At 48.6% G+C, this 26228-nt stretch overlaps 1 protein-coding gene across 4 annotated transcripts in view; it reads left to right on the top strand.

The window, feature by feature from the left end:
* VAV2 (vav guanine nucleotide exchange factor 2) overlaps positions 1–26228 on the top strand; it is a 122078-nt gene that overhangs the window by 8929 nt on the left and 86921 nt on the right. For all 4 annotated transcript variants that reach the window (XM_077787908.1, XM_077787907.1, XM_021543575.3 and 1 more), the window contains exon 2: positions 19835–19951. In XM_077787908.1, the coding sequence (XP_077644034.1) occupies positions 19835–19951 (117 nt within the window). The remainder of the gene's footprint in view (positions 1–19834; positions 19952–26228) is intronic.

Raw genomic sequence — 26228 nt, 5'->3', positions numbered from 1 at the left:
CAGAGAGGATATCAGGGTGTGTGTGTGCCTCTGCCTGAGCTCTGAGCAAACCACAGCATCTAAAGAAGAAAATCTTTTAGATAACTTGCAATAAACTGCCTTGAGACTGGACAACAAGAAACTGCTGAGTTTTCTTTGGAAGCACGGGTTGGAGGAGAGACTTTTCCAGCACACGAGACCCCAGAGCAAGCCCGGGGTTCTCACAGATGTGCTGGCAGGTTGGGGGGCTCTGTGCCCCAGCAGCGACCACGACCCTGTGCCTGTCCCCCCTGGGGATGTGCTTTGGCCCCCAAACCACCAGGATTTGGTAAATGAGGAGAGGGGGAAGGTTAAAAGGTTCCCATGGAGGAAATTTGCTCTGTCTCTTCCAGCATTTGCCTTTACACTGATGGAGGGGGGAAGTAAATTGGACCTTTGTAGCATTTATATCTTTTGGTGTGTTTTATGGTGGTTTGCAGCTAAATGGAACATCTGGTACCTGAGGAGGGAACAGAGGAGGTTTGTGGCTGGGGAAGGGGAGGAGCAGGAGGAGTGATTTGTGTTCAGCACCACAAACACTGAATTATCTGTGAAATCCACGGAGCTCGGGGACACCCAGAGCCTGGAAAACAAATGTACAGCCAGCCTGGCAGCAGGGCACTGCCTGTGCCAGCTGTGCCAGCTCCTGATCCCTGCAGGAAAACCCATGGCAGGGCCTGGCAGCGTGGCCATGCCCAGCTGCTGCCCCGCTGGGAGTTGTTCTTGCTGGTTTTGCTTTTTTTTGGGTTTGTCAGAACTTGTAATACTCTCAGAGCACTCAGGTTCATGCAGGATAAAGGTTTTTCCTTTTTGCTCCAGAGAGGTTGGGCTTTGTGGCAGAAGCAATGAAAATCTCTGATGGTATAAATGCGTTTTATATATCAAATATGGGCTAGGGGTAAATGTGTAAAAGGTAGAAATATATTTATATGTAAATAAGATTGTGTTTCTTTAACAGCTGGAGTGTGTTTAAACCCTGGAAATCCCAGGCTGAGTGGCATGGCCCCAGGACAGGAAATGTGCACAGCACTGGGACAGGCTCTGTGCACATGGAACCCTTTGTGTTTATGGGAAGCACTTTCTCATGTCAGTGATCTTCCAAGAAAATCACTGGTGAGCCTTGGAGAGGGGAGGAGACAAAACAATAAAAAAAACCCAAAACAAACAAACAAACAACAAAAAGAAAAAAAAAAGAAAAAAAAAAAGACAAGACTTTTCCTCCCATAGCTGTGGGAGAATTGTGCCTTTAAACAGAAAAATAAACCAGAAAATTTCCTAATAAACCCAGCAGAATAGTTAATGAGATGGATTGTTTTTTTTTTTTTCCCCTTTACAGATCAGCTTCTAAATCTTTATTTTCCTGCTGCAGGTTTGCAGCTGTTGAGCACTGTGTGGCCCTGGGTGGCTGAACTGTCTCCCTTTAGTGGCCCTCTGCAGGGTGTAAATGGCTTTATTCTGCTGCCTGCTCAGAGCCCAGGTGATGGCAGAGCTCTGGATTTTGGGGCCAGGGCATTACTGTGGTGCTGTGGCAGCTTCCAGCTCTGGGGGGATGCTTTCAGCATTATCTGCTCCTGAAGAGATGGGGGGCTGTCTTGTAGAAAAAATTGAAATTTTCAAACTTAAAATTTTCAAATGTTAAGTTTTCAAGCTGCACAATAGAGCTAAAAACTTTGATGTTGTCAAAGGATTGGAGGCGTGGGGCCAGGCCAGCAGGAACCATCCCAGGAGGTGTGGGGCTGCCTCTAAAAAGGTGAATTTTTCGGGGTGAAGTTGCAGGAGATGAAATGGGAGGTTTGCTGGGAGTGGATATTCCCAGGGAGGTGTCCCTGCCCCCATGGTTGATTCACTGAGCATCTCCCAGTGCTTTTGGTTCTGGGGATTTAGGAGTGGGTGTTGCTTGAGCATAAATAATTCTGGAGTTTTTGAAGGGTTTTCTGAAAGGATGAAAAGTTTCATCTGGGATCTTGCCATGAATCTTCCCTGAGGGGGTTTGTCCCAGGGCAGGCTCCTGGCTGGCATCACTTTTGGGGATTTGTTACCTCACTTTAACCCTTCCCCATCCATCACTTTTGGGCTCTCCAGGGGTTGGGATGGAGGGAGGACACTTCAAGGGAATTCCCACCTTTAAGTGCCACTCCCTGCAGCTTTGGCCACTTGGAGCTGATGCAGTCAGAGGTGAGAACTTTGCCTGGGATGCAGAAAAGGTGGTCAGGTGCCCTGAGCAGCCAAACCTGTTCCTTTGGTGGGAGGCTCAGAGGCCAGAAAAACATTTTGCTGCTCCCTTGTTGCATTTTCCACCCTCAGCGTGTTCAGGTGCACGTCACCAAGCTGTCCCCACATGCGGAACACCTAAATATTTTTAGTTTTTTTCTTAGAGGTGACAAAGGTTAGAAGTGAATTTTCCTTGTGTTGACAGCTGGGTTATCTTGGGAAGGGTAATGAGGAGGTTTTAATGAAGCTACAGTATCTGCCTCAGAGTGGGGTTTTAGCCAGGTTGTTGCAAGAAGCATTTCTAATTAGGAGAGATTTAATTCTAGATTTTTGTCATCCCCCCCCCCCCCTTCCCTCTTAATTATATTTGCTAACGTGTTTAACAGCTTTCCCTTCAGAAAAGAACAATTTATTCAAAGGTCATAAATAGATTCTGGCATTAATTACTCAGGAGCCACACTGGGCTGCTCTGGAGAAAGCAACTCTGTGGGGAATGCTAAACCTTTCACACTTGGATTTATCTGGGCTTGAAATGACTTTGTTTGCACACACCCCCCATCGAAGATACCTCCAAAAAAAACCCCAAACAGCTGATTGCATCCACATTTGTGCCCAGCTGAAAACCCACTGGGACCTTGTAGCTAATTTCCCTGAGTTTTTTTTGTGCAATCCTGTAAATCACAGCGTCTGCTTTGATCTCTTTAAATTTGTTTTATAAGATTTGGGGGCGTTTTTGTTGAGTAGTTTGGCATCCCAGGGTTGCTGTGGATGCTGAGCTGGAGCAGGGGGAGCAAAGCCTGGCTGGGGGCAGTGGCAGGACAGGGCTGAGCTGCTCCTCCTCCTCCTCAGCCCAGCTGAGGTTAATGGTTTTTGTAACCTCCAGATTTTGGAGTGGCTGCAACATCTGTTCCAAGTGATAATAATGCAGTGCTGAGGGGGAATTAGCATACAGCTGCCAGGGTGGGGGAGAGCCTCTATAGAAAAATAAATGAATTTATTGATGGAAGATGAAGCCTCATTGCGTTTTCATAGTTCCTGGTGATTTTGGCAGCGTGGGCAAAATCTGTTCCCGTGCAGTGGGAAAGGATGGGGCTGGGATGTGGGATTTTGATGTGATTTGAGGCTCCAGTGTCCTTTGTTTTGTCATTTCACCCAAAGGCAAGAGTACTTTTTGCTGGCTTTAGGCTCCTTTTGAAGGCTCAATCTGCCAGATGAGTCCTCTTGCCTGGGCTGGGCTGGCTGCGTGTGGGGAATATTTAATATCCCTGGGAATATCTCTGCTGGGACCTGACCCAGTGGATGGCATCCCTGCATATTGTGCTCATCAAAATCTCTTTTTCTTGCACTTTGCCTCTTGCTGTGGTCGCCAGGAGCTGCAGGTTTGTGTTGGCACTCCCAAAACGTGTTCCCTGTGCTGGTCCCTGTCCATCCTTCATCACCCTCTGGGATCAGGATCCTGCTCACCCTGGGCAGGAGTCTGACCCACAGCTCTGTCCCCAGCATTGAGGTTAAATATTTCTATGACTCTTCCTCCCCTGGTGTTTTTCCTGGCTTCCTGTGATGTGACAGTTTAATTTTTCCTTGAGGGAAGGCAGACAAATGTTGCTTTTGTTGCTTTGGGGAAATGCAGAAGGACGTGACTCAAGTGTTCTCTGAAGCCTTGCAGACTTGAAAGCAAATTTAAAATGCTCAGGTTTTAAAATTTATAAACCCAGAATGATGATTGGTGAGATTCTGGACTCCCCTCCTTGTAGAAGAATAAAAAAAAATTAAACTGAAGCCAATCCTTGTTCAGCTTTGAGCTCCACCAGCAAGAACTGAGTGAACAGAATGACCTGTTTTATGTGGGGGCAAAAACCATCTTAAACCTGATTTAACTGGATGTGAATGAAAGGAGTGAGAGTAAAACTTCAATAAATCCAGAGGGAATTGCCAAAGATGTGTGCAGGGATGTTGAACCCCCTGAGCTGGGGCAGAGGGAAGGAACAACCCCCTGTAGCTACCAGGTTTTCCAGAGTTTCTTCACAGGAAAATCTGTGTTTCTCTGAGCAGATGTAGAACTGCTCAAATCTTGTTTTGGTATTTTTTTTTCCTGCTGATTTAGAGTTATTTTATTTTATTTTAATTTGTTTTGTTGGGTGTTTTTTGGTGGTTTTTTTTTTGTTGGTTTTTTTTGTTTGGTTTTTTTGGGTTTATTTTTTTTTTTTTGGTTTTTTTTTTTTGAGAGACAGCCCTTCTAACAGCAGTGTCAGGGTGTGAGGATGCTGTGTGACACAGCCACGGTGTCAGGAGGGTTCTGGCTCTATAAAAACCCTTTATTCAGCTGAGCAGGGCTGTCATTACCTGCCTCTGGTGCTGCTGAGGCAGGAGGAGCTGTCACAAAAAGAGATATTTCACTTGTCTGTGCTCCAGGTGCCTTAATAACTGCTTGGGTTTGTCTCTGGCGCGTCAGCAGCCAGGCTGGGGGTGCTGGAGGATCAATGTGGAGCTTCTCCTCCCTCCACCCACTGAGGGTTTTTACTCAAAAATTGGACAAAAAATTCTTCTGGTGCTGCCTGCTCATCCCAGCCAGGGCTGGCTCAGGACTTTGGGGTTTGACATTTCCAGTGTCTGAGGAACTGGAATGGATCTTCAGCCTCCCACCCTGCTCTCCTCAGCTCTGGCACGCCGCTGTTGTGCTGCCTGGAATCCCAGGATAACCAAAAATCCCGGGGGCTGATGGGGTCATGCCCAGCCCAGGGCTCCACGTGGGTGTTTTGGCCATGGTATTCCTGAAAAACTTCTGCAGGGCTTTTCTGGGGGAAAAAAAAAACAAAACCAAAAAAAGTTGGATTTTTGGTTCTGTTTGGTTGGATTTTTACAGTTCTGTGGGTGTGAAAAGCCAGCTGTGGGGATGGTGCTCTGGGCTGCTTCCACACCCTGCTTCTTTAGGAATCTCCCTTAGCAGTGGATGTGAGTGCCCAAAAAGGCCACTTAGCTGTTACTGTTTGCATTCCTTTGGGTTATTTGCATTACTTTTTGGGTTATTTTGGTGTTACTCATGGATTGCCAGGTCCAAGCTCCACTTGGTACCAGGCCCTTTGCAAGCAGAGGTTCTGATCCTGGCAGAGGTTTTCCAGATAACCTGGGAATGCAGAGCACCTCGGGAGAACCATTGGCCAGAGGGATTTGTTGTCTATCAGAATCTGAGGTATTGATGATTCCCAGATTGTAAAAGTCTCTGTCTGTCAGCCCCGCTGCCAAAGCAGAAGCCATAATTGGTCTGTGCTGGTTTCCAGGTTGTTTATTCTGTTTATCTCTCACATGTTCTGCTGCCCTGCCCAGCTCTGTCCTGCAGGGCAGCGTGTGGGGCTCTGCCCTCAGTGGGATGTGACAAACATTAAATACCAGAAACTCCCTGGGCTGCATTTACAATAACGTGCCAATATCTGTCACCTACGTTGGACAGTGTGTCCCCAGCCTGAACCAACAGAAAAATGCCAACACCACAGTGAGACATGGAGGGCAGGAAGAAGGAGAAAAAGGACAAGGCACACCCAATTTCCTCCATCTTGTGCCCTTTGAACCCCTCATCTAGAATCCTAAAATTTTACTTTTGCACCCGTGCCACACTTAATTATGACTTCTATCAAACACTCAGAGGTGGTAATTCATGCTGTAAGATTGAAAACTCTTTTCCATGGCCAGAGATCACAGCCAGTGTCTCTGGGGGCTCTGTCCAGGGGGGTTCCTGACCCCTGCCAGGGTCCCAGGGCAGCCAGAGGGAAGCTCTGCATTCCCACACCACCCCAGAAGTGTGGGCACATGCTGGGCTCACATAGGGCTCAGCTGTCCCTGGGCTCTGCCTCTGCCACTCTGTGATTTGGGATCTGGGAAGAGCCCCTGGCAAGGGCTGCCCTGAGGTGCTCTCCCTCTGCTGTTCCAAAAAAAGATGTGGAAGGGCTCTGAATCCTCCACGGTCACACCATCACCAGGATGCAAATCCTCTTTCCCCACCTCCTGCCAGCAGCACCACTCCCAGGGAGCCCAAATTCCCAGGAAAGCAGCACCCAGGGATGGTCCCACAGCCAGGGATGCTCCCAGGGCTTGGCTCCTCAGCCTCTCCTCTCTGGGAGCCCCTTGCCAGAGCTCCAGCAGACAGATGTTGCTCCCTGCCCGAGCCCCGAGCAGGGAATCTGTTCCTGGTGCCGTGTGCTCCAGGAAAAGCCTCCCTCTGCTCCGTGAGTGTGAGCAGAAGTGACAGGTCACCATGACTTTACATGACATGTTATTTTTGCTGCCCTCCCTGAGGCACTCAGCAGCTGGAGAGCATTTCCCCCCCGAGCTGGAGGCAGCACTGCTTTGAGTAAGAGCTTTTTGCATTGGAAGCTACACCTTAGGAGAGATGTTTTATTTCCCTGGCTGTTTACAGCCCTGTGAAATACTGTGGAGCCTTCATTTTCCCCTCTTTGCATGGTCTCCATTGCATTATGCAGAGGAACAATTTATTCCTAACAGCTCAGCCTAATGTGTGCCACAGCCATTTCCACAGGAGCCAGACCTGCCTTAATGTTTGCTGGATGGCTTTTTAAATGCATCGTGCTGGCTCTTAAGCCATGTTTTTTAATAACTCCTGCTCAGTGCTGAGTGTACATAAGTCTGACAAAAACCTTGTGTTTCTTCTCACACCTTAATTTTGTGCTTAACAAAATCCCTCCCAAGTTCCACGCTCTGTGTGTGTGTGTTGGTGGAGGCAGTTGCTAAGAGAAGGGATAATTTAAAGCAGAAGGAAGTCATACATGCAGTTGTACTAAAAATTAACTTCAGTTGGGTGGTACTTAGGAAACTAAAGCAGGGATGCTGCCAAAAAACAAAAAAGAAAAAGGGGAAATGAAGAGTCTGCCTTTGACTGGGTGTTGATAGTGTCTTAACTGGGTCAGTAAAGTCACTTTAGTTTGTGGGTCAGTGAGCTTTTTTAGGGCTGCTGCCTGTTTAGACTTATTGATTATCTCCCATTAAGCTCCAAATATTGTCCTTTCCTGTCCAGACAATTCTCAGCCCAGTCCAGCAGAGTGGGTGGCTTTGGAAGGAGATGGAGTGGAGCTGCTGAGAAGGAATCAGATGCTGCTGCCAGTTCCCCTCTTCACCCCTCTGGCTGAAACACAGCATTAATGGTCCAGCCCAACATGTCCCTGGGGCCTTATCTGCATCCTCAAATTGTACCAAATTAATTAGCCTGGCACAGCAAAAGCAACCCAACCTTCCCTAACGCTCTGCAAATGCAATTACCCCGCTACCAGAGTTTATTTGAGATATTCCAATTAACAGTCAGCTTTGCTTGTGCACTGTCTGGTGGAGCTGCTTCTGTCTGGCTGGTAAATACCTCATTAAATCCTGTTCCATGGAATCCCAGGCTGCTTTGGGTTGGAAGGGACCTGGATGCTCATCCCCCTTGCACTGGGGCAGGTTGTTCCAGGGGAAATGATGTCCTGGGGAAATATCTGGCTTTGACAGGACCCAGCTCCATGCAGGAATGGAGGGAAGCTCCCAGAGAGCCAACCTGGATTTTCCCATTGTCTCACAGGGAGATTTTTCTAGAGGAGTTTTCCTGCTTAACAGAGTGTAAATCAGTGCAGAATTACCCAAGTGTTGTGCTTGTGATTAATCCCCAACATGCAGCTTCCCATGAAATAATTTACCAAAGCCTACTTTGAAAAAATACAGCCCCCCTCACAAAACCACAAAATAATGTTCTTCCTTGTTTTTGGCAGAGAAAAAACAAAGGATAAAAAACATTAAAAAAATTTCTCTGCTCCTGTGTGTTTAACCCCTGTTAGCCTGGCTCAGAAAGGAGGACTTGCCTTAACAGAAAATATGATCTGGATACTGTTCAGTCAAAGCATCCAGGAGATTTTGGGAGGATTTCCAAGCCCCTCCAGCCTCAGGTGCCAGCTTTGGGGGCACCCCTGCTGTGTTACTGTAATAAATGAGTGTTAGGAGCTGCCAGGAATGGGATGTGGGTGTTAAATTAGAGGGTCCTGCTAGCTTGTTATCCTCCCCAAGCATTAATTTATATCAATATCCAGAGCCTTGTTTCCCGTAATCGCTGGGATCTGTTCTCAGTGCTGGTTTTTATGAGCTGGGGACCTGACCTTTTTAAGCAGCTTTACAAATTAAGTAGCCAGTAGATTAATTTTTCTGTAGCCTGTTTTCATCATGGGGAGCAGGAACTGTTCTGCATTGCTGGGGCAGTAAATTTTACCTCTGGAGCTTGGGAAGAGAGGGGGGGAAAAAAGAAAAATCTTCCAGATAAGGTAAAATAGTCACATCATCAAGGACAGATTGGAATAAACTGGGCAGAAATGAAGCTCCCCTTGTTCTAATTCAGGGGAGGTCAGGGACAGGGTTGTGCCCAAATCCAGGGAGGTCTGGAGTCTGTGGCCAAAATTTAAGCAGAAAGATCTTTAATTCATCGTGGTAAAAAAATCTCTTGATGCTTTAGCAAACTTCCCAGAACCAGATTAAATTCTGGCTGGAGTCTCTCACTCAAGTCCACCCTGGCAAAAAACAACTCGAAATGGGATTTCCTTTTTGTTGCCTGCTTTGTTCCTGTGCTGTGGATTGGGATAATTGAGCTGGGCACGTTCAGAGCCACTTGTGGGGCTGGTTCAGGACAGCCCTGGCCCTGCTGGGGCTCAGAGCATCCTTCCCACAATTGGGGTTTCTTTTAAATAAGGTGCCAGGATCAAGGATTGATGCCTCTTGTGCTTTTCACCTGGCTTTCACTGATGTGTCAGAGTGATTGCAGTGATGCTTGATACTGCTTAGTAAGGAATTAAACCTCTCCCTTTCCTCCACGAGGGCTGAAAATGCTTAATTGAAATCTTACAGATAAAATGCAGCTTCTAATCTTAAAATCTTAAAAAAAAAAAAAAGCACAAAACACCAAGCAACATCACAGTAATGCCCGTGGCCTCTTCATCCTCCCCTTGATCAAAGTTCATTCTGATTTTTATCTCGTGCCTACATTAAATATGATGGTTAACCTTCAGATTTCCTGTCTTGGCCTCTCAAGCTTTGTGATACTTGCAGTTACTCTTCAGTTAATTAATTTCCTAGCAGTGCTGCAAGGAGAGGAACTGATACCCTGAATGCAAATTGCCCAGGGCAGCACAAGTGCTTTAGGTGAAAAGAAAAATGGGTGTTCATGCCTGTGCTGGTGTGTGGGTTTTCCTTTCCTGGGACACAGGGATGGATTTGGGGTTGATCTATTTGGGCAAGTAGGATTTTGGGAGGTGCTCTGAAGCTTTCTGGAGTCTGGTAGAGATTCATGGGGGGCTTCTCCTGCTGCCAGGGGAATTCTGAGAACCCAGCTGTGGGTTTAGCATTTAAAACTGATAATTTCCTATTCCTGGGTGGTGGGGGGGGGAAGGTGCAGTGCAGGGCGTTCATCCCAGCCTGGTTTCAATGTGGGCATTGCCAAAAGCTGTTCCTAATCCCAGCACTGCTTCCTCCCAGTACTGAAATGCAGCAAAAACATTCATTCCTTAAAGCTGAGGAGAGCAAGAAGCCCTGAGTGACCTCGAGGGTCCATCAGGTCCATCCTCAGTCCCCGGGCACAGGCACCCTGGAATCTGTGGTGTTGATGATTCCAAAATTGCAAAAAGTCTCTGTCTTTCTGCCAAAGCAGAAGCCATAGTTGGTCTGTGCTGGTTTCCAGGTTGTTTATTCTGTTTATCTCTCACATGTTCTGCTGCCCTGCCCAGCTCTGTCCTGCAGGGCAGCGTGTGGGGCTCTGCCCTCAGTGGGATGTGACAAACATTAAATACCAGAAACTCCCTGGGCTGCATTTACAAGAACGTGCCAATATCTGTCACCTACGTTGGACAGTGTGTCCCCAGCCTGAACCAACAGAAAAATGCCAACACCACAGTGAGACATGGAGGGCATGAAGAAGGAGAAAAAGGACAAGGCACACCCAATTTCCTCCATCTTGTCCCCTTTGGAGCCCTCATCTAGAATCCTAAAATTTTACTTTTGCACCCGTGCCACACTTAATTATGACTTCTATCAAACACTCAGAGCTGGTAATTCATGCTGTAAGATTGAAAACTCTTTTCCATGGCCAGAGATCACAGCCAGTGTCTCTGGGGGCTCTGTCCAGGGGGGTTCCTGACCCTGCCAGGGTCCCAGGGCAGCCAGGGCAGCCACAGGGATGCCCTGGACTCCCACACCACCCCAGGCTGCTTTCCCCAGCTCTGCCAGCCTCTGCTTCACTCCTGCTGCTGCCCAGAGCTGGAAATTCAGTGCTCAGCTCTTGCCCATCACCCAGAGGCTCAGAGGAGCTGCTGGGCAGGGGCTGCTCCATCCCCAAGCCAGGTCTGAGTGTAGGTCCTGTGCCACAGGAGAGTTGTTCATGCTGGAGGAGCAGTGCACAGGTTGGTTGGCCCAGGAGCACCCCACGACCCCATTTCTGCTGCTTTTTGGGGTGAAGAAGGTGCTGAGCTGCTCAAGCCAGCCTCAGCTCTGCCCTGAGGAGCTGATGGCGGCGCAGAGCCCTGATGTGCTGCCACCAGCACCCAGGGACCTGTTGAAAAGCACATTTGGGGCTCAATGGTGTGAAAATGCTGCTTGATTTCATGTGCAGGGCTGCATCAGTCCTCCAGAGTGTTGAGAAGTGTTGTGCTTTTAATTCCTTCTCTAGGCAGGAGCTGGGGGGTGTCTTTCAGCATCATTACCTGGTGCCATTAAGTGAAATGTTGTGAGAATTTGTTGTCTGCTTCTACAAATGCCATCCCGGTCCCTGGGGTGACATTTCGGGGCTGTTTCTCTGCAGACCCACTGGCCTGGTTTCCAGCAGCCCAGGAGGTGCCACCCAGCCCTGGTGTCACCCTGCCTGTCACCAGGGCTGGGCTGTTTGCATCTCCTGGCGTGCAGAACTCTGCTGCTCTGGGAGCTGAGCTCTCCCCTCCGGCTCTGATCCGCTGGGCAAGGCTCTGCAAAGCTCACCACAACCAGCATTTGAAGTTTTTCCAGGCTTTTGTTTCCTCCCTCACCCCTTTCAAAGGTAAAAGCTGCGGGTTATGACTGTTTTCCTTGGCTGAGTTTGCTTTGCAGTGGTGATTTCCCTGCTTGGGCTCTGTGGGATGAGTGTGGCAGGAGTTTGTTTGTTCTGCCTCCTGGCAGGTACCCTGGCACCTCTTGCACCGAGGAAAACACCACATTTAGCTGTAATTTTGGAGGCTTTGTGAGAGTGAAGCGAGGCTAATTGGGAAGGAGTCACCCCACAGCGTGACTGCGTGCAGAAAAATTGCATTTTACCCACGATGGATGAATAATGCCATGGCAGCCATACAAGCTCTTCCCAGAAAAGCCTTTTGGATGTTGGAAGATTGCATGCTGCTGGTCTGATGGCAGAATGTCTAAAATCAGATTTCTGGAGATGCTTTAAGAAAGCAGAGTCTGCAGTGAGGTTGCTGTGTGCCCTGAAATGAGGATGTTCCTGTCAGCTCAGGGTTGTTTGGGATCATAAAAATCACAGATTTTATGGAAGGGAGCATAAAGCTCATTGGAGCCATGGGCAGGGACCTTCCAGATATCAATGAATATTTAAAATCTACTTACATGGGACTCCTCTATAACTGATGTATAAAGATTTTTATTTCAGCTTGCATGTTTAGTTATTATTTAATTATCTGTTTTGACAATTTTGCATAAATGACTCTGCAGAAACCCCCCAGTCCCACGTTGCGGTTCACAAAAGTTTCAGAGCTTGGCTGTTCACATTTTTTCAGGGCAGCTTGATTTTAAAGAGACAAAAATGAGTTGTGGGAATATCTTGAATGAGCCCAGGCTTGTGGGCTGCTGCCTGCACCCAGTGCTGGACGTGACAAGGCTGTTTGCTGATCTTGCTGCTGTTGACTCATCTGAGAGCTGCACCAGAGCTCTCCTCATCACTTTTCTGTCTAAAGTTCATCAGGGTTCTGTTCCCTGGGCCAGCCTGAGGAGCAGGAGGAGAATTCCTGCCTGGAAAGTTCCCTGGAAGAGGAATGTAACTCTAGCTGGGCTTATGCAATTCCTCCTTTTCCTCAAGAGCAGCTGAGTGGTCTGTTGTAATTCGATTGTCATGCTCCAGGTCAAGTCCTTTCTCAAAGCTTTGGGTTGGCCCAAATGTTTTGAGTTTTCTCTGCAGGAGCCTTCCCACGCATGGAGTTATCTCATTTCTTCATCAGCTCCCATCAGGGTTTATTTTTCACATGTCCCATCTCTTATCTGTGGTTGTGTTTTTGGAGTGAAGTGTGATCCTGGGTGAGGCAAACACCAGCTTAGGAATCACAGCAATACTATGACCTAAGACATCTCTTTTTATTCTTTTCTTTATTCTTTTTTTTTTCCTTTTTTCCCTCCCTTTTTTAACTGAGTTCCCCTGATGGGGCTGTGTTTCTTCCAGCAAGAAGAGAAAAAAGCTGGGTTTGAGGAGTGTGGAAGGGAACTCTTCACTCAGGATGCCAAACCTGGGCAGGTTGAGCAATGCCTCCCAGCTCTCCTGTCCCAGGCTTTCTGCAGCCTCAGATTTAATTGCTCAGGAAGATCAATCCCAGCCTGGATTTATCAGCCTGCTGTGGAGACACCCAGATCTTGAATGCAGGAGCCTGAGATTCCTGGATTCTGGGAGAAAGCCCAAAAGAACCACCGTGGGTGGATTTGCTGGGGTGCTGATGAACCCTGGAAGTTTCTGGGTTTCTCCTCTGGAGCAGGTGATGATCCTTGGTGGTCTGCCCACACTCAGGGGTGCAAAACCTCTGCTCCCTGCCTTGCCATCCATCCCCCAGGAGCTGCTGGACACCAGAGAGGGGCTGTGCCCACCTGGTTTTGCCAGAAACTCTTTGTTTTTCCTGGGACTGGCTCTTCAGGTCTCTCAGAGATATCCTAAAAGATCAATTTCTAAGGAACAATCAGCAGCAGAGGGATTTGGGAGGACACAGCCTCAGGGAAGGTACAGGTTGATATTAGGAAAAATTTTTTCACTGAAAGAATACTAAAGTACTGGAATTGTCTTCCCAGGGAGGTGGTGGAATCACCATCTCTGGATGTGTTTAAAAAAAGACTGGACACAGCACTTGGTGCTATAGCCTGGTTGTGGTGTTAGGCCATGGGTTGGACTTGATGATCTCAGAGGTCTCTTCCACCCTCATTATTCTGTGAATTTGTGATTTGACTGGGGTTCTCCAGAGCCCCAGTGGGAAGGGTTTGGTTTACACAAACCTCATGCCTGGGGCTGGTGGGGTTGCAGCAGTGCTGAACCTGTTGGACCCGCTGGGTTTGGGGTGGCTGGGGGAATTTCAGCCCTTGTAAGCACCGTGGATGAAACCCTCTCAGGCATTGCAATTAAAGCCTTAAAACCTTAATTATTCTGCCTTTCCCAGTGTCTGCAGGCCGGGGAGGGCTCCACAAAGGAGGGAAGTACTGCCAGCAGTGGCAGGTCCAGCGTTTTCTTGGGGAAGTTGCAGCTTCCTTCCTCTCATTTAGAGCCCCTGAGGTGCGTGGGGTGACCCTCGGATGGACAGACGGACAGAGCCCGGCGTTCCCCCAGGAGTGTGGGGTCTGCTGGCTCCTGGCACAGCTCTCAGAGCCTCCCCTGTCACCTGGGAGAGGTTTTGGGGCTCTGGGGAGGCCATCAGTGCTGCTGGGGGTTCACCTCAGCACACAAATGCCTGCTGGGCTCAGGGATGTCACCGGATCCTGGTCCCCTCCTCCAGCCCTGAGTTATCCTGGACTCTCAGCTGCCTGATGGATGGGGGGTTTTAGCCACACTTACAGCTTTCTTTTTGCTTTTCCTTATTTTTTTTTTTTTTCCATGTGTAATGGGGGAAATGAACCTGGCAGTCTTCATGGGGAGTTCAGGAAAACTTCCCTTGGATAAATTAGGATGAGCTCTTGGAGCCTTGGGCTTGGCAGGGTGACAGCAGCCCCCTCTAAGTGTCCTCTGCCTCTTGGGCTGGGGTTTGGGACCTCTGGGTATTTAACAGGTTACTCCAGATTCTCTGTTTGTTACTATTTTACTTTGGAGTTTTTAATTATTTTTTCACAATTCCATCTATACTCTGGTTTCCCGTTAATGGGTTTTATATTGTTGACTGAGACCTCTTCCCTTTGAGACACCATGATGGGAAGTTCCTATGGGGGATCTTGGTCCTTTTTGAACCAGCCAGGGTGATGATGAATGAAGGTTTAAGGATCAGCAGGACCAGAGCAGGGTGTGACAGCCTGTCCTACCCTGCTGCTGGACCCTTGCTGTGCTTCTCTTGGGCAAGGTGGAAGCTCCTGGTGGGTTTGTGCAGGAATTTTTCATCCCCCCTGAGCTCTGGCTGATTTTCCTCCCTTTTTTTGCTGCAGGTTTGCTTTCCCCCAGCCCTCCCAGTGCCCTGCTATGGGTGTTTGCTGAAATCCATGGTTGCTTTCCCTCAGGTGCTTTCCTAGGGATAAATGGTGCTTGTGAGAGGATGTGAGAAGGAGAAGCTGTGGAGAGGTCAGCCCTCATCAGTGTTTCAGGCTCATTAATCAGCCTCCCTAAGTGGAATTTGCCCAGCCCTGGAGCGCTCAGCAATGGGAATGGCTTTGAAAGGCAGGGGGGGTGAAATAATAGTGCTAAACTGTTTGAGAAATAATTTCATTCTCCACTTCTGAATAGATAAATCTGCTGTCCAACAACCTGAAATGTAATCTGTCCATCTGGAGTAATTGATGAGCTGCGACTGGAATCCAAATGCGGGGAGGGGGAATTCTCTGCAGGGAGGTTTTGTGCTGCCTCTGCACCAGAGACAATGGGGCAAAGCCAGGGGGAACAAAGCCATGGGAGATTTGGTGCTGCTGGGAGGGGGAATCCGAGCTCCACTGGTGCTTTTGACTCATTGCTGGTCCCAAAACTGGCCTGGGGAGGCCTTGATGGGGCAGAACCATTGGGAGAGGTCAGATCCAGATGCTGATTTTCAGTTCTAGAGAATGGTTTGGCTTTGAAGTGACCTTAAACACCACCTAATCCCAACCCCTGCCAGGTGATGGCTGCAGTTCCCACTGGGTACCCTTGGACTTTCTCTCCATTCCTGATGTTGGAGGAAGCCAAGTGAGTTTTGATGGCCCTTTGCAATATCAGAGCAGCATGGGGCGACTGGCCGTGGCTCAGGGATGCATCTTTGGCTCTCTGCAGAGCTTTGTGCCACAGGACACCTGCTTCCCCCCCAAATGATGTGTTTTCTCAAGGAGACAGCCTCCCTTGCCCGTTTGCAGAGCCTGTGATAAGCAGAGGCTCCCAGCTCCCCTTGAGGACTCACTCCTCACCCTGCGCTTTCCAGCGGTGAGATAAGAGGAACTCTGACATCAGGGCCAGGAAGGGCTAAAGAAAGTCCCCTGATTCATTCATCAATTCATCAGAGGGGTTCTCTCCCCCAGCACAGCTCCAGCATTCCTTGCATGCTGCAGGACACATTTCAAGCCCACGCTTGGGCCATGCTCAGCACGTGGCTGCATGCCTGACACCCTGTGTGCCACTGTGTGCTCCCCACAGCCCCAACCCTCTCCTGAAGGCCCTTTCAAAGTGCTGACAGCTGCTGGATATTCCTGCCCTTCCAGGCAAAGTTTCCCTTTGTATGCCCTGTGATCATCTGAGGCATCTCTAAACTCACCGAATCCAGCAGAAGGGATGAAATCATGAAAACCTTCTTTTAAACAGAGCATCCCAGAAGCTGCTGAGGAGCTCCCAGTGTGTCCAAGCATTGGGGCTGCTGGCCACCCCAAGGGCTCCCAGTGGGAGTTCAGAGCAGTTTATTCACTTTATGACTCTGCAGAGTGGTTAAAAATAAGCAGAGCTCTTCTGAAACTGGGCGAGTGCAGGTGATGGGGACTTTCTGCTGCCTCTCTCTAGTGCTGCTTCTTGCACCCCTCAAGGCCTGGGGCAGAGCTGGCCACACTTTTCTCATCTATTATCAGGCTTCAAGGTGTTTTGTTTTACCAGACGAGTTTCTTGCTCTGTTGGGCACAATCCCAATCCCTGTTCCAGTCCCCCTGGCTTTAATTCCCTCTCTGATGGGCTTTGCCATGCCCAGGGTGTTCTCCCCACCCAAGGATTTGTTTCTGTGGCTGTTCCAGAGCCGTGGAAATGTTGGTAGCCGTGGAATTCTGTGTGCTCTCAGGTGTGTTTGCAGAGCTGGGCGTGGTGTCTGTGCCCAGGAGCCATGGCTGGTGGCTCCCCAGGTTGTTTTGGATTCCCAGGACTGGGAATTTGTGTGGTTGGTGCTCCCTTGCACCAGGGCACATCTCAGGACCCTGAAGCAGATAAATGACACCGCTGATTTTGGGTCTGACAGGCGCTGAATGAGCCCCATGGAGAACATTGATTTCTCTCTCTCCTTTTTCCTCCTCCTAAATGTTTGCCTGTCCAAAGGTGTGATTGACTGGTGAATAAAATGGCCTCGGCACAATTGGAGCTAATTTTAAGACGTGGCTGTTGAGGAACAGTCTTGAGCCAAGAATTCATCATCTTCCACCAGCAGCAACCTAGAAATGCCAAAAAAATAAAAAGCATAAGATGACACCTTGCAGATTGGCCACGGAAAAAGGGCCAGGAGTGAATTGTGCCACCAACACCCACGCTGGGTGTCCCCACCTGGACTTGTGGTGCTGGAAGAGTGATGGTGAAACCCACCTGCAGTTGTCACCCCGAGTGGTGGCTTTTCCTGTGGGCAGCGTGGTGGCCTTGCCGTGCTGCCAGCTCCTCGCTGGTGGAGCAGTGCCCTGCTTAATTGAGTTTGTTGTGGTTTGCACCAGGTTTTTCAGCAGCTCTTTAAATAGATGATGGGCTTTTTCCTCGATGTTTGTCACCTGCTGGCACTCAGGGCCTGGCTGGTGGCCTGGTGGCTCTTTGCTGATGGCACCTGGAGCTGTGGCAGGTGCCTCCTCCTCGTTCACCAGCTGTAGTGAGGGGTTTTCCACGTGGATGAGGAACATCACTTTTGGCCTTTGTTTCCCAGAGAAGCTGCCCCATCCATGGCAGTGCCCAGGGCCAGGCTGGACAGGGCTTGGAGCAAACTGGGATAGTGGGAGGTGTTCCTGCCCATGGCAGGGGGCTGGAAATGGATAATCCTGAATGTGGGAATGCAGAGTTTCCCTCTGGTTGCCCTGGGACCCTGGCAGGGGTCAGGAACCCCCTTGGACAGAGCCCCCACAGACACTGGCTGTGATCTCTGGCCATGGAAAAGAGTTTTCAATCTTACAGGGTGAATTACCAGCTCTGAGTGTTTGATATAAGGAATAATTAAGTGTGGCACGGGTGCAAAAGTAAAATTTTAGGATTCTAGATGAGGGGTTCAAAGGGGACAAGATGGAGGAAATTGGGTGTGCCTTGTCCTTTTTCTCCTTCTTCATGCCCTCCATGTCTCACTGTGGTGTTGGCATTTTTCTGTTGGTTCAGGCTGGGGACACACTGTCCAACGTAGGTGACAGATATTGGCACGTTCTTGTAAATGCAGCCCAGGGAGTTTCTGGTATTTAATGTTTGTAACATCCCACTGAGGGCAGAGCCCCACACGCTGCCCTGCAGGACAGAGCTGGGCAGGGCAGCAGAACATGTGAGAGATAAACAGAATAAACAACCTGGAAACCAGCACAGACCAATTATGGCTTCTTCTTCGGCATAAAGACAGAGACTTTTTACAATTTTGGAGTCATCAAAACCACAGATTCCAACACCTGAACATCCCAAACCATTCTGTAATTCTGATTTGGTGCTGCCCAGCCTGGGAATGCTGCAGAAGGGCAGGAAGGTTCTGCAGAGGAAGTTTGCATCTTGCTGTGTGTAATTGTGGCTGTACCCTGTGCCATTAACTTTCAAAATTGGAGGTTTAAAAGGATTTAAAATAAGCACACGCTGGAACTTTGGAATCAATGGGACTGCAGTGCAGCAGCACACGCAGCCTGGGGTGCAAATTCTTGCAGAGACCCAGGAGATGAAGTTGTGAAATAACTGGTGTCAGCAAGAGAGCCTGTAAAACAATTCCAAAAAAAAAAGAAGAAAAAACCAGAAACCTCCCAGTCTAGACACTTATTTACCGCAGTGTTTATGTGAGATAGAGGAATGCCCTAGAAAACCAGATTTGTTTTCATTTTCTGCCTCTGGCACGTGCTTGTCTAACGTGTCTGATGTGATGGGGCTGTCCTGTGCCACCCTCCCGTGCTGGGGGAGCTCTGCTGGCCCTGTGGCATGGGGCAGAAGGGGAAAAGGTTATTTCTTGCTTTGTGCAGGTGAACCAGCCTGCTGTTAATGAGGTGGTTTTGGTAATCCAGGACTGGAAAACCCTCGTGTCTAATCCCCAAAGCAGCACTAACGAGCTGCGCCACGGCCGCCTCTGTGGAGGTACCACAGCCCCAAAGAATGTCTTTGATTATTTTAATTAAAATAAAATTAAACTATTTTATTTTGCTTTGAACCCTGGGTGAAGTTTGCAAGCGGTGTGTGTTAGATGAAGGCTTGGGGTTGCTTTTTTGTGACAAAAGCAAGGCTGAGGGAATCCACCCAAAGGCAGCTTGGCTCCTCTGCCTGTTGATCACATGGGGGTGGTTCACCCCCTTCATGGATTGATTTCCTCGGGATTCTAACATGTTTGTTAGGTATTTGTAAGGAATTTGCTGAAAAAGTGAAGAGTTGCCTAAAGATACAGCGATAAATTGAAGGTATTTTGCAGTGAGGATGCAAAAAGAAGGGAAGTTAACTGGCTGGCTCAGCAGATGAAGGATGTAGGTGATGCAAAAATTAAGCAGATTTTTGTTTTTCTCTTCTTTAGACCCTGTGCTGCCAGGAGCAAGATCATCTGGGGTCCTCAGGCTTCAAAATCCCTGATGGTTTTGGATAACTAACCTTTTATTGCTGTAGCCAAAGACAGGATTTTTTAAAAGAGAAACTCGATGTTGCTCTGCCATGCAGCCCTACTGGATTAACCAAAGGTTTGGGTTGGAAGGAATATTGTATCATCCAGTCTGACCCCTGGGTGGGACACCTTCCTCCATCCCAGGTTGCTCCAAGCCCCATCCAACCTGACCTTGGACACTTCCAGGGATGGAGCAGCCACAGCTTCTCTGGGCACCCTGTGCCAGGGCTTCAGCACCCTCTCAGGGAAGAATTCCTTCCCAATATCCCATGTAACCCCACCCTCTGCCTGTTTAGAGCCATTCCTCCTTGTCCTGTTGCTGTAACACGTGTCCCTTCTGCAGGGAGCCAAATGGAAATGGTTAAATGTTCAACACTGGGCTTCTGTGGAACATCAGCTGTAATTTATATTCGCCTTCAGCCTTGAAAAGGAAAAATCCTGGCTTGAGTTTTGCAGCCCTTACCTTGGGAGAAAGTTGATTTTCCAAGGGGTGTTGTGTTGCTGGTGTGCAGCTGAGAGCACAGGAGCCCTCGCAGGGCACGGGGAGTCTGACATCCTCAGAAACAGTAAAAAAACCCTGCCTGCCCTTGCAGTGTGAGTTTCTCAGTCCCTGCTCACTTCTCTTGCATTTAATTCAGGAAATCTCAGTTACAATTTGTGCCTGTCTCGCTCACTTTTCCCCTCCTTTTCTCCTTTTTCTCCCCCAGTTTCTGTGCTTGAAGAACATCCGGACCTTCCTCAAGGTGTGCCACGACAAATTTGGGTTAAGGAACAGCGACCTCTTTGATCCCTTTGACCTCTTTGATGTGCGGGATTTTGGGAAGGTAAGAGAGTCACTGCTGAGCTCCTGGGAAGGGATGAGTCTGGCACTGGGGCTGTGCCCAGGTTTGGGATGAAAATACAAAAGTTTTGTGCTTTTCTGAGCAGCCTCTGAGATTGGGCACCAGTTCCCCTGTGCTCGTGGTGTGTTTAGGATTCTGTTGTGTTCTCAGTGTATTTAGGGATTGTTTTTGGTTGATTCTGCTGTGTCCTCAGTGAAGGGTGACCAAGCCTTCAGGTTTTCTGCTTTAGATGAACAACTCTCAGGGATCAGTCTCTGAAGGATGTGACCCGTGTGTTTTGAGAAGAACCAAACCTTGCAAAGGGTCCACACCTCGCTCAGCCCTTCCCTATCTGCTGCCACCTGTGCAGAGCAAATTAACTTTGCTGAAATCACCTCTGATTTTTGTCAAGTGGCCAGTGAGTGTCTGTGGGATCAGGGAGTTTTATGGCAGGGCGAAATGAGTGCCCTGAGCTTCTCAGAAATGTGCTGCTGTAAGTGATGGCTGGCACCAAATATCAACCAAGGAAAACTCTGCATGGTTTTGACAAGTGGCTCTTGTTCTGATCCCCTGCCTTTGACACCAACTGCATCAGGGCTGATGGATACAGGGCTCAGGGAAACCATTACCCAGGACAATTGCCATATTCTTCAGCAGAAAAGGTGATAAAAGATTTATTAAAGCTCTGTATTGTTTTACCTGTTTCGAGCTGCCAGACATAAGCTGCTGGAAGGCATCTTCCCTTCTGATTATCCAAGAAGTAGATTTTCACTGCTGATGGGGCTATATTATTTGATATTTATTGCCTAATTTATTTCTGGACCATTATGTGGAATGTGCAATCGCAGTGCCTTGTTTTATGAGTTTTTTTTTTTGATTTATGGAATACAAGAAGGCAGTTGTTGTTCTGGGAATATGAATGCACAGAAGGAACCTTTTGGGCTGGGGAAGGAACTGCTGCTAATTAAAATGCTGCTTTATCGTCACATTGTCTCGTGCTTTGTGCAGTTTCAAACTGCCTGTGATGCCTGGTGTTAAACCCTGCTGGAACACATCAGCTGATGAGTGGTTTGCTTTCCTTTTTCTGGTCTTCCCTCCCCCTGGTCATTTTTTGGGGGTGCATTCAGCTTTGTGACTTGGGGAGGTGATTTGCCACTCCCTCTTTCCTCAGGGCAAGCTGGTTCTTGGGAAAGAAATGTGTCATAAACTTCCAAGAGATCAAAATGTGCTTCATTGCCTGCATCGTGCTTGTTTTCACGTTGTCGTCATCCCCAACCAACCGTAGAAAATGTGGGAAGCACAGACTCTCTATACAAAATCCAAATTTTTTTCTTTTTTATCAGCTTGGCGTGGAGGTATCAGCTGTCCAGCTCTGCACCACCCTAAATCCCTCTGGAAGCCTGTCAAAACATTCCCATTGTCTTCACCACCTTTCATTCCTGCATTATCCTCAGATCTGTGTTCAACAGTGGCAAAGCAAATAAACAGGGAAAAATCTGCTGTTGACCAGAGCTCCCTTTCCGTTTTGAGTCACGGCGAGAGCAAAAGGAGTCTCTAATCCACGTCCCCACTGGCCAAACACAGACTTCACACACAAAAAATCCTTCCTGGAGCTGTTCACTCCTCAGATCAATGGTGTTTTTTTGGTTACAAGGCGCTTACACCATGTAGGAGGCGTTTCTGATGGAACACAGGAACAGAGTTTAATTGCAGAGGGGCTTTGGTGCAGTGGCCTTGGGTTTTTCCTTTCTGGATGCCACTGGGAGAGTTATTCCTCTCCTCCAAACCAAAATGCCACTGGGACAACAATTACCAGCAGCTTTTGGGATTGCTGGAGTGTAATTACTGAGGAGAAAGGCAGGGACTTGGTGCCAACCTCTGCGTAAAGGGCTTTGAATCTTGGTCATTTTTTAGTGTTAGAAAACCACTGGTGCTTTGAAAGAGGATGAAAAATCAGATCCCTCAGTCCTGCCTTGCCCAGCTGTTATTCTGAGAGAGGTTTCCATGCTTCCATCACTCCTTTTGGCTCCTGAGCCAGGGTTTCTGCAAGGAGGAGCTGCCACGGGAGCAGCAGAGCCCCTTCCAACTCTGCCTGGGGCCTCCTCACGTCCAGGCTTGCTCCTGGTTTTGCTTCTTCCTTGACTTTTAAGCTTGGGGAGGTATTTCTTGCTGTCAGCAGGGTGACAGCTGGTGAAGTGGGATCGTGAGCTGTGTGGGTTTCTCCAGCCAAAATCCCCGTGGAGCTGGAAACTCCGTCTTGGCTCCATGGGATGTCGGGGAACGGGCGCGCTCGGGCTCCTGCCAGATGGATGCATCCCACTCCTGGGGTCTGCAGTGTCCCCCAGCTCCCCAGGGCAGCACAAAGGCCACTTCCAATTGCTCATGGCCAGCTGAAATTGCTGACAGCCAGCTCTTCTCCCCCATGTGCAGTTATTGAGCAATCCTGCTGTGGCAGGGGCTGCGCTGTGCTTCATGGCAGGGAAGTGCAGAAGTGACCTGAGGTGCTGGTGCTGGTATTTCTACTCATGCCCCTTCAAAAAGTGTCTTATATTAATGATTTTTGAATATTTAATCCCTTTAAAGTGGCTCAGAGCTCTCCATAAATCATCTGCAGAAGTGTTTTCTCCATGGCTGCAGGATGCAGGAGTAAGACCCCAGTTAATATTGCCTCATCCCTAACTAGGGTCTGATTCTTCAGGCTTGCAGTCTCTGTTAGTACAGCCTGGCTCTTGAAAAAGAAATAAAATAAAAAGCTGGTGCTTATGTAGTGTGTGTTGTTACACATTTAGTAGCAGTGATGGTATAAAATCAAACTCTTATTGGACTTGCTAATTTATTGGCACCAAATGTAATGACATAAAATGTACATAAATATGGATTAAACTCTTTATTACTCTATTAGTCAGCGTGATGCTAGCCAGGTTCATTAAAAGGAGTTACTCATTTTAAATAACTTGCAGTAATGTACAATTTTTAAAAAAAGAAATATAGTTCAAATATTCATAAACCTGTGGAGCGTGCCATTTATTACCCTCCTGCTCCTCTCTGCCCTCCTGACGTGGATTTAATCGTGCTGAATTCCTTTTGAAGTTCTTGCTCTCTTTGAAAAAGGGTTTTTTTTTTGCAAGATAAGGGTCTTCCGTCCCCTGCCCTGCAGATAGGAAACACTGCTGTTCTAAAAATGAAAAAGGGAAGCGATTCACAGGTCAGCTGAAAGAGGAGGAGATGCTGGTACCGAGATTAAAATCGTGTTTTCCACTTGGTTCTGGTGCAGAGGCTGGGGAGAGAGAGCTGCACCCACCTCAGGGGTGAGTGGAGCAGGCTTTGGATCAATTCTTGCTCTCAGCTGAAGATTGAACCCACTGAGACAAACCTGAAAATCTGAACCCACTGAGGTTTTTGCTGGTGTGTGGCTGGGGCAGGGCTCAAAGGAGGCTTATCTTGCGTGGCTGAAGTGCCAGGGGGAGGATGTGGCTGCTGTGGCCCCGAGCCTGGCACGCTCCAGTGCCCGTGCCAAGAGCTGCCTTGGAGGGGGAGCGAAATCAGAGTTACAGCAAAAAGTGTCCTTTATAAATGTACTAATTGCTCCAGATATTCAGGGTATTTTTTTTTAGTATGAAGGTGTCTCCTTCCTCCTGCTGATGGGCTGGTGTGGATCCCTCCTGGAAAACCCTGGGGGGATCCAGGCTGTCCTCAGTGGATGCTGTGGCTGGAGAACCTTCCAAGGGAGGGAATCCCCCTTGCCATCCATTTGGGACAGCTCTGGAGGGGCTCAGCTGCCCCAGTCCCTTTCTGCCACACCCCACCCTGCTGCCAGAGAGGCAGAAAACTCCGTTTTCAGCTCATTTTCAGGCAGGAGGGTGGGGAGAGCCGTCAGAATTATTTAAGGGACTCATAACTGAGAGTTGGTGGTTGGCCTTTCTGTTTCTCTGCTGAGAATTCCCCTCCCTGCAGCATCTCTAGCACCACGTAGGAGCCTCTAGTCCTGCAGCAGTATTTTTAAGGGTGCCTTTTTAACACAGTTTGGGCAGAGAAAGAGAGGGATTGATAGGAATTAATATAGAAAAGCAGAAACTGCAGAGTTTCTGGATGTACGGCTGCTGTAAACCCAGTGCCAGCTGTGACCTGCTGCTGCTGGGAGCAGCTCCTCTTCTCTCATTTTGACTTTCAGGGTTTTTTTTTTCCCCTGACCTCCTGCAGCCAATAACATATTAAAAGCAGTGTGTTTTCTCTCTGCACCACAGAGTGCATGAAGCAATAGTGTCTGGGAGCAGGGCAGCGCTTGGCAGCCAAGCTGGGTGTCCCATCCCAGCCCTGCCCCTTATTTTTACAAATCCCCAGAAGCCCAGGCAGCCTGGATGGGGCATCCCATGTTGTGGTGGCTGTGCCAGCTCCTCAGATGGCTCTGTGGCATTGGCTGTGTGCCCAGGGGGATCCTGTGGCAGCTGGGAGCATCTCTGATGGCTGTGTCACCATGGCGGGTGGGCAGGGAAATGAGGAGAATTCTCCAAAAGAATGTTTTATGTGGTTTTTTTTTTTTTAATTCTAAATTCCCGAGGGAGCAGTAGAATAACTGGCCTACCACGAGATTTTTGTGTCATTGCGTGGAACAAACCCACTTAACTCCTTGCCTGCCCTGTGCTGGTGACTTTATCCCCCACTGATTCACCCTGTGCCCACACCAGGGGTTTTTCCCAGAGCCTTTGGGACTGCAGTTGCTGCCTGAGGGAGAATTCCCAGCTCTGGGAAGTGTGGGAGAAGATGGGGGAGGCAGCCCTGGATGCCTGTGACTGCACCCAGTTGATGATTAACTCCCACTGCAGGAGCTGTGGGTGATGTTTGTGCTGTTCCAATGGCCTTGCTGGAGTTGTCCTGGACATTTGGACATTGGGATGAGTGCTCCAAATGGCAAAAGCAGAATGGCAAAACTTCAAATAGCAAAACTGCTCCCACTGCAGGAGCTGTGGGTGATGTTTGTGCAGTTCCAGTGGCCTTGCTGGAGTTGTTCTGGATATTTGGACGTTGGGATGAGTGCTCCAAATGGCAAAAACAGACTGGAGCAGCACAATTGGGTTTGTTCTTCCCTCCCTTTGCCAGCTTGAGGGCTCATTTGGGCTTGGGAGCTCAAGGTTTGGAATGGGGGTGCTGCAGGGACACTCCTGGTCACCCTGAGGACATTGGTGGGGCTGTGCTGGAGGTGCAGGGTGTGCAGACACCCTGAGGCTGGACTTGCCCAAAACACAAGCATTACAGAGTTTTTGGGCCAGTCAAGCCTTTGCCTTTGGCTGTGCCATGCCAGGAACATTCCCAGGGGGTGTTTGCCTGAGGGATGTGCTGGTGCAGCCATCCTCCAGTAATGGGCATTTTTACACTCCAAAATCCTGATAATTCCTCCCTGCTCTGGGTGTTGCCCCGGTAGCCTGGATCTTCCCAGTTGTTTGGGGCAGTTGGTGCTGAAAGTTCTGGGGTGTTTTGGGGTGTTCAGGGCTTCAAAAACAGCACCACAGCCTCAAATCGAGCTTAGGCAACAAATTGCTGATAAAAGCCAGTTAATCTTTCACTGCAGAACCTCTGGGATGTGCCACCAGCCTGTGGCCCTGCTGTCACCTCCAGGCCCCAAGGAAATGCCACAATCCAGCAGCTGGTGGCCCTCTGGTATTCCCTGCAGAAGCAGCTTTTAATTGTGGCAAATTCTCTGCTTTTCCCCCTTCCTTTCTCCCCTACTCAAAATTCCAGGCTGTTTGTAGCTGTGCAGCTTCTCAGTGCAACTGAAAGAGCCAGAAATGTTCATTCTGGGAAGTTTTGCCCTTTTTTTAAAAATTTTTTTTCCCCTTTCTTGGCTGCTTTCCCCAGTATTTTTCCAAGGGGTCACACTAAAGGGTGTTGTGTTTCAGATCAGACAAGTGTGGGCAGGATCTTTTGTAATTCTCACAGTCCTGATGGGAGAATTCTGCAGTCAGGCCTCCAGCAGTTGGTGGAAGTGCTTTGCAATCCAAAGTATTGATCAGGACGTGGGGAAATGCATATCCTTAATGTGTGTGAAATTGATTTCCTTGTGCCTTCTCAATTTGTGTGAGTTCTTTTGTTAATTTTAGACAAGATCAGGGAGAGAAAGATCTTTTTTTTTTACTTTGGAAAAAAAAACCTGTGAGTGTTAAAACACCTACAAGTGTGTCTCCAAAAAGTGGGGAGAGAAGATTCCAGTTTTTTTGTGGTTTTGTTTTTTTTGTGTGGTGTTGTTTTTTTTTTTTTTTTTTTTTTTTTGAGTGATCCAACAATT

The sequence above is a fragment of the Lonchura striata genome, chromosome 22 (genome assembly GCF_046129695.1).
Source record: "Lonchura striata isolate bLonStr1 chromosome 22, bLonStr1.mat, whole genome shotgun sequence".
NCBI lineage: Eukaryota > Metazoa > Chordata > Aves > Passeriformes > Estrildidae > Lonchura > Lonchura striata.
This window is presented reverse-complemented; position numbering and strand designations above follow the sequence as displayed.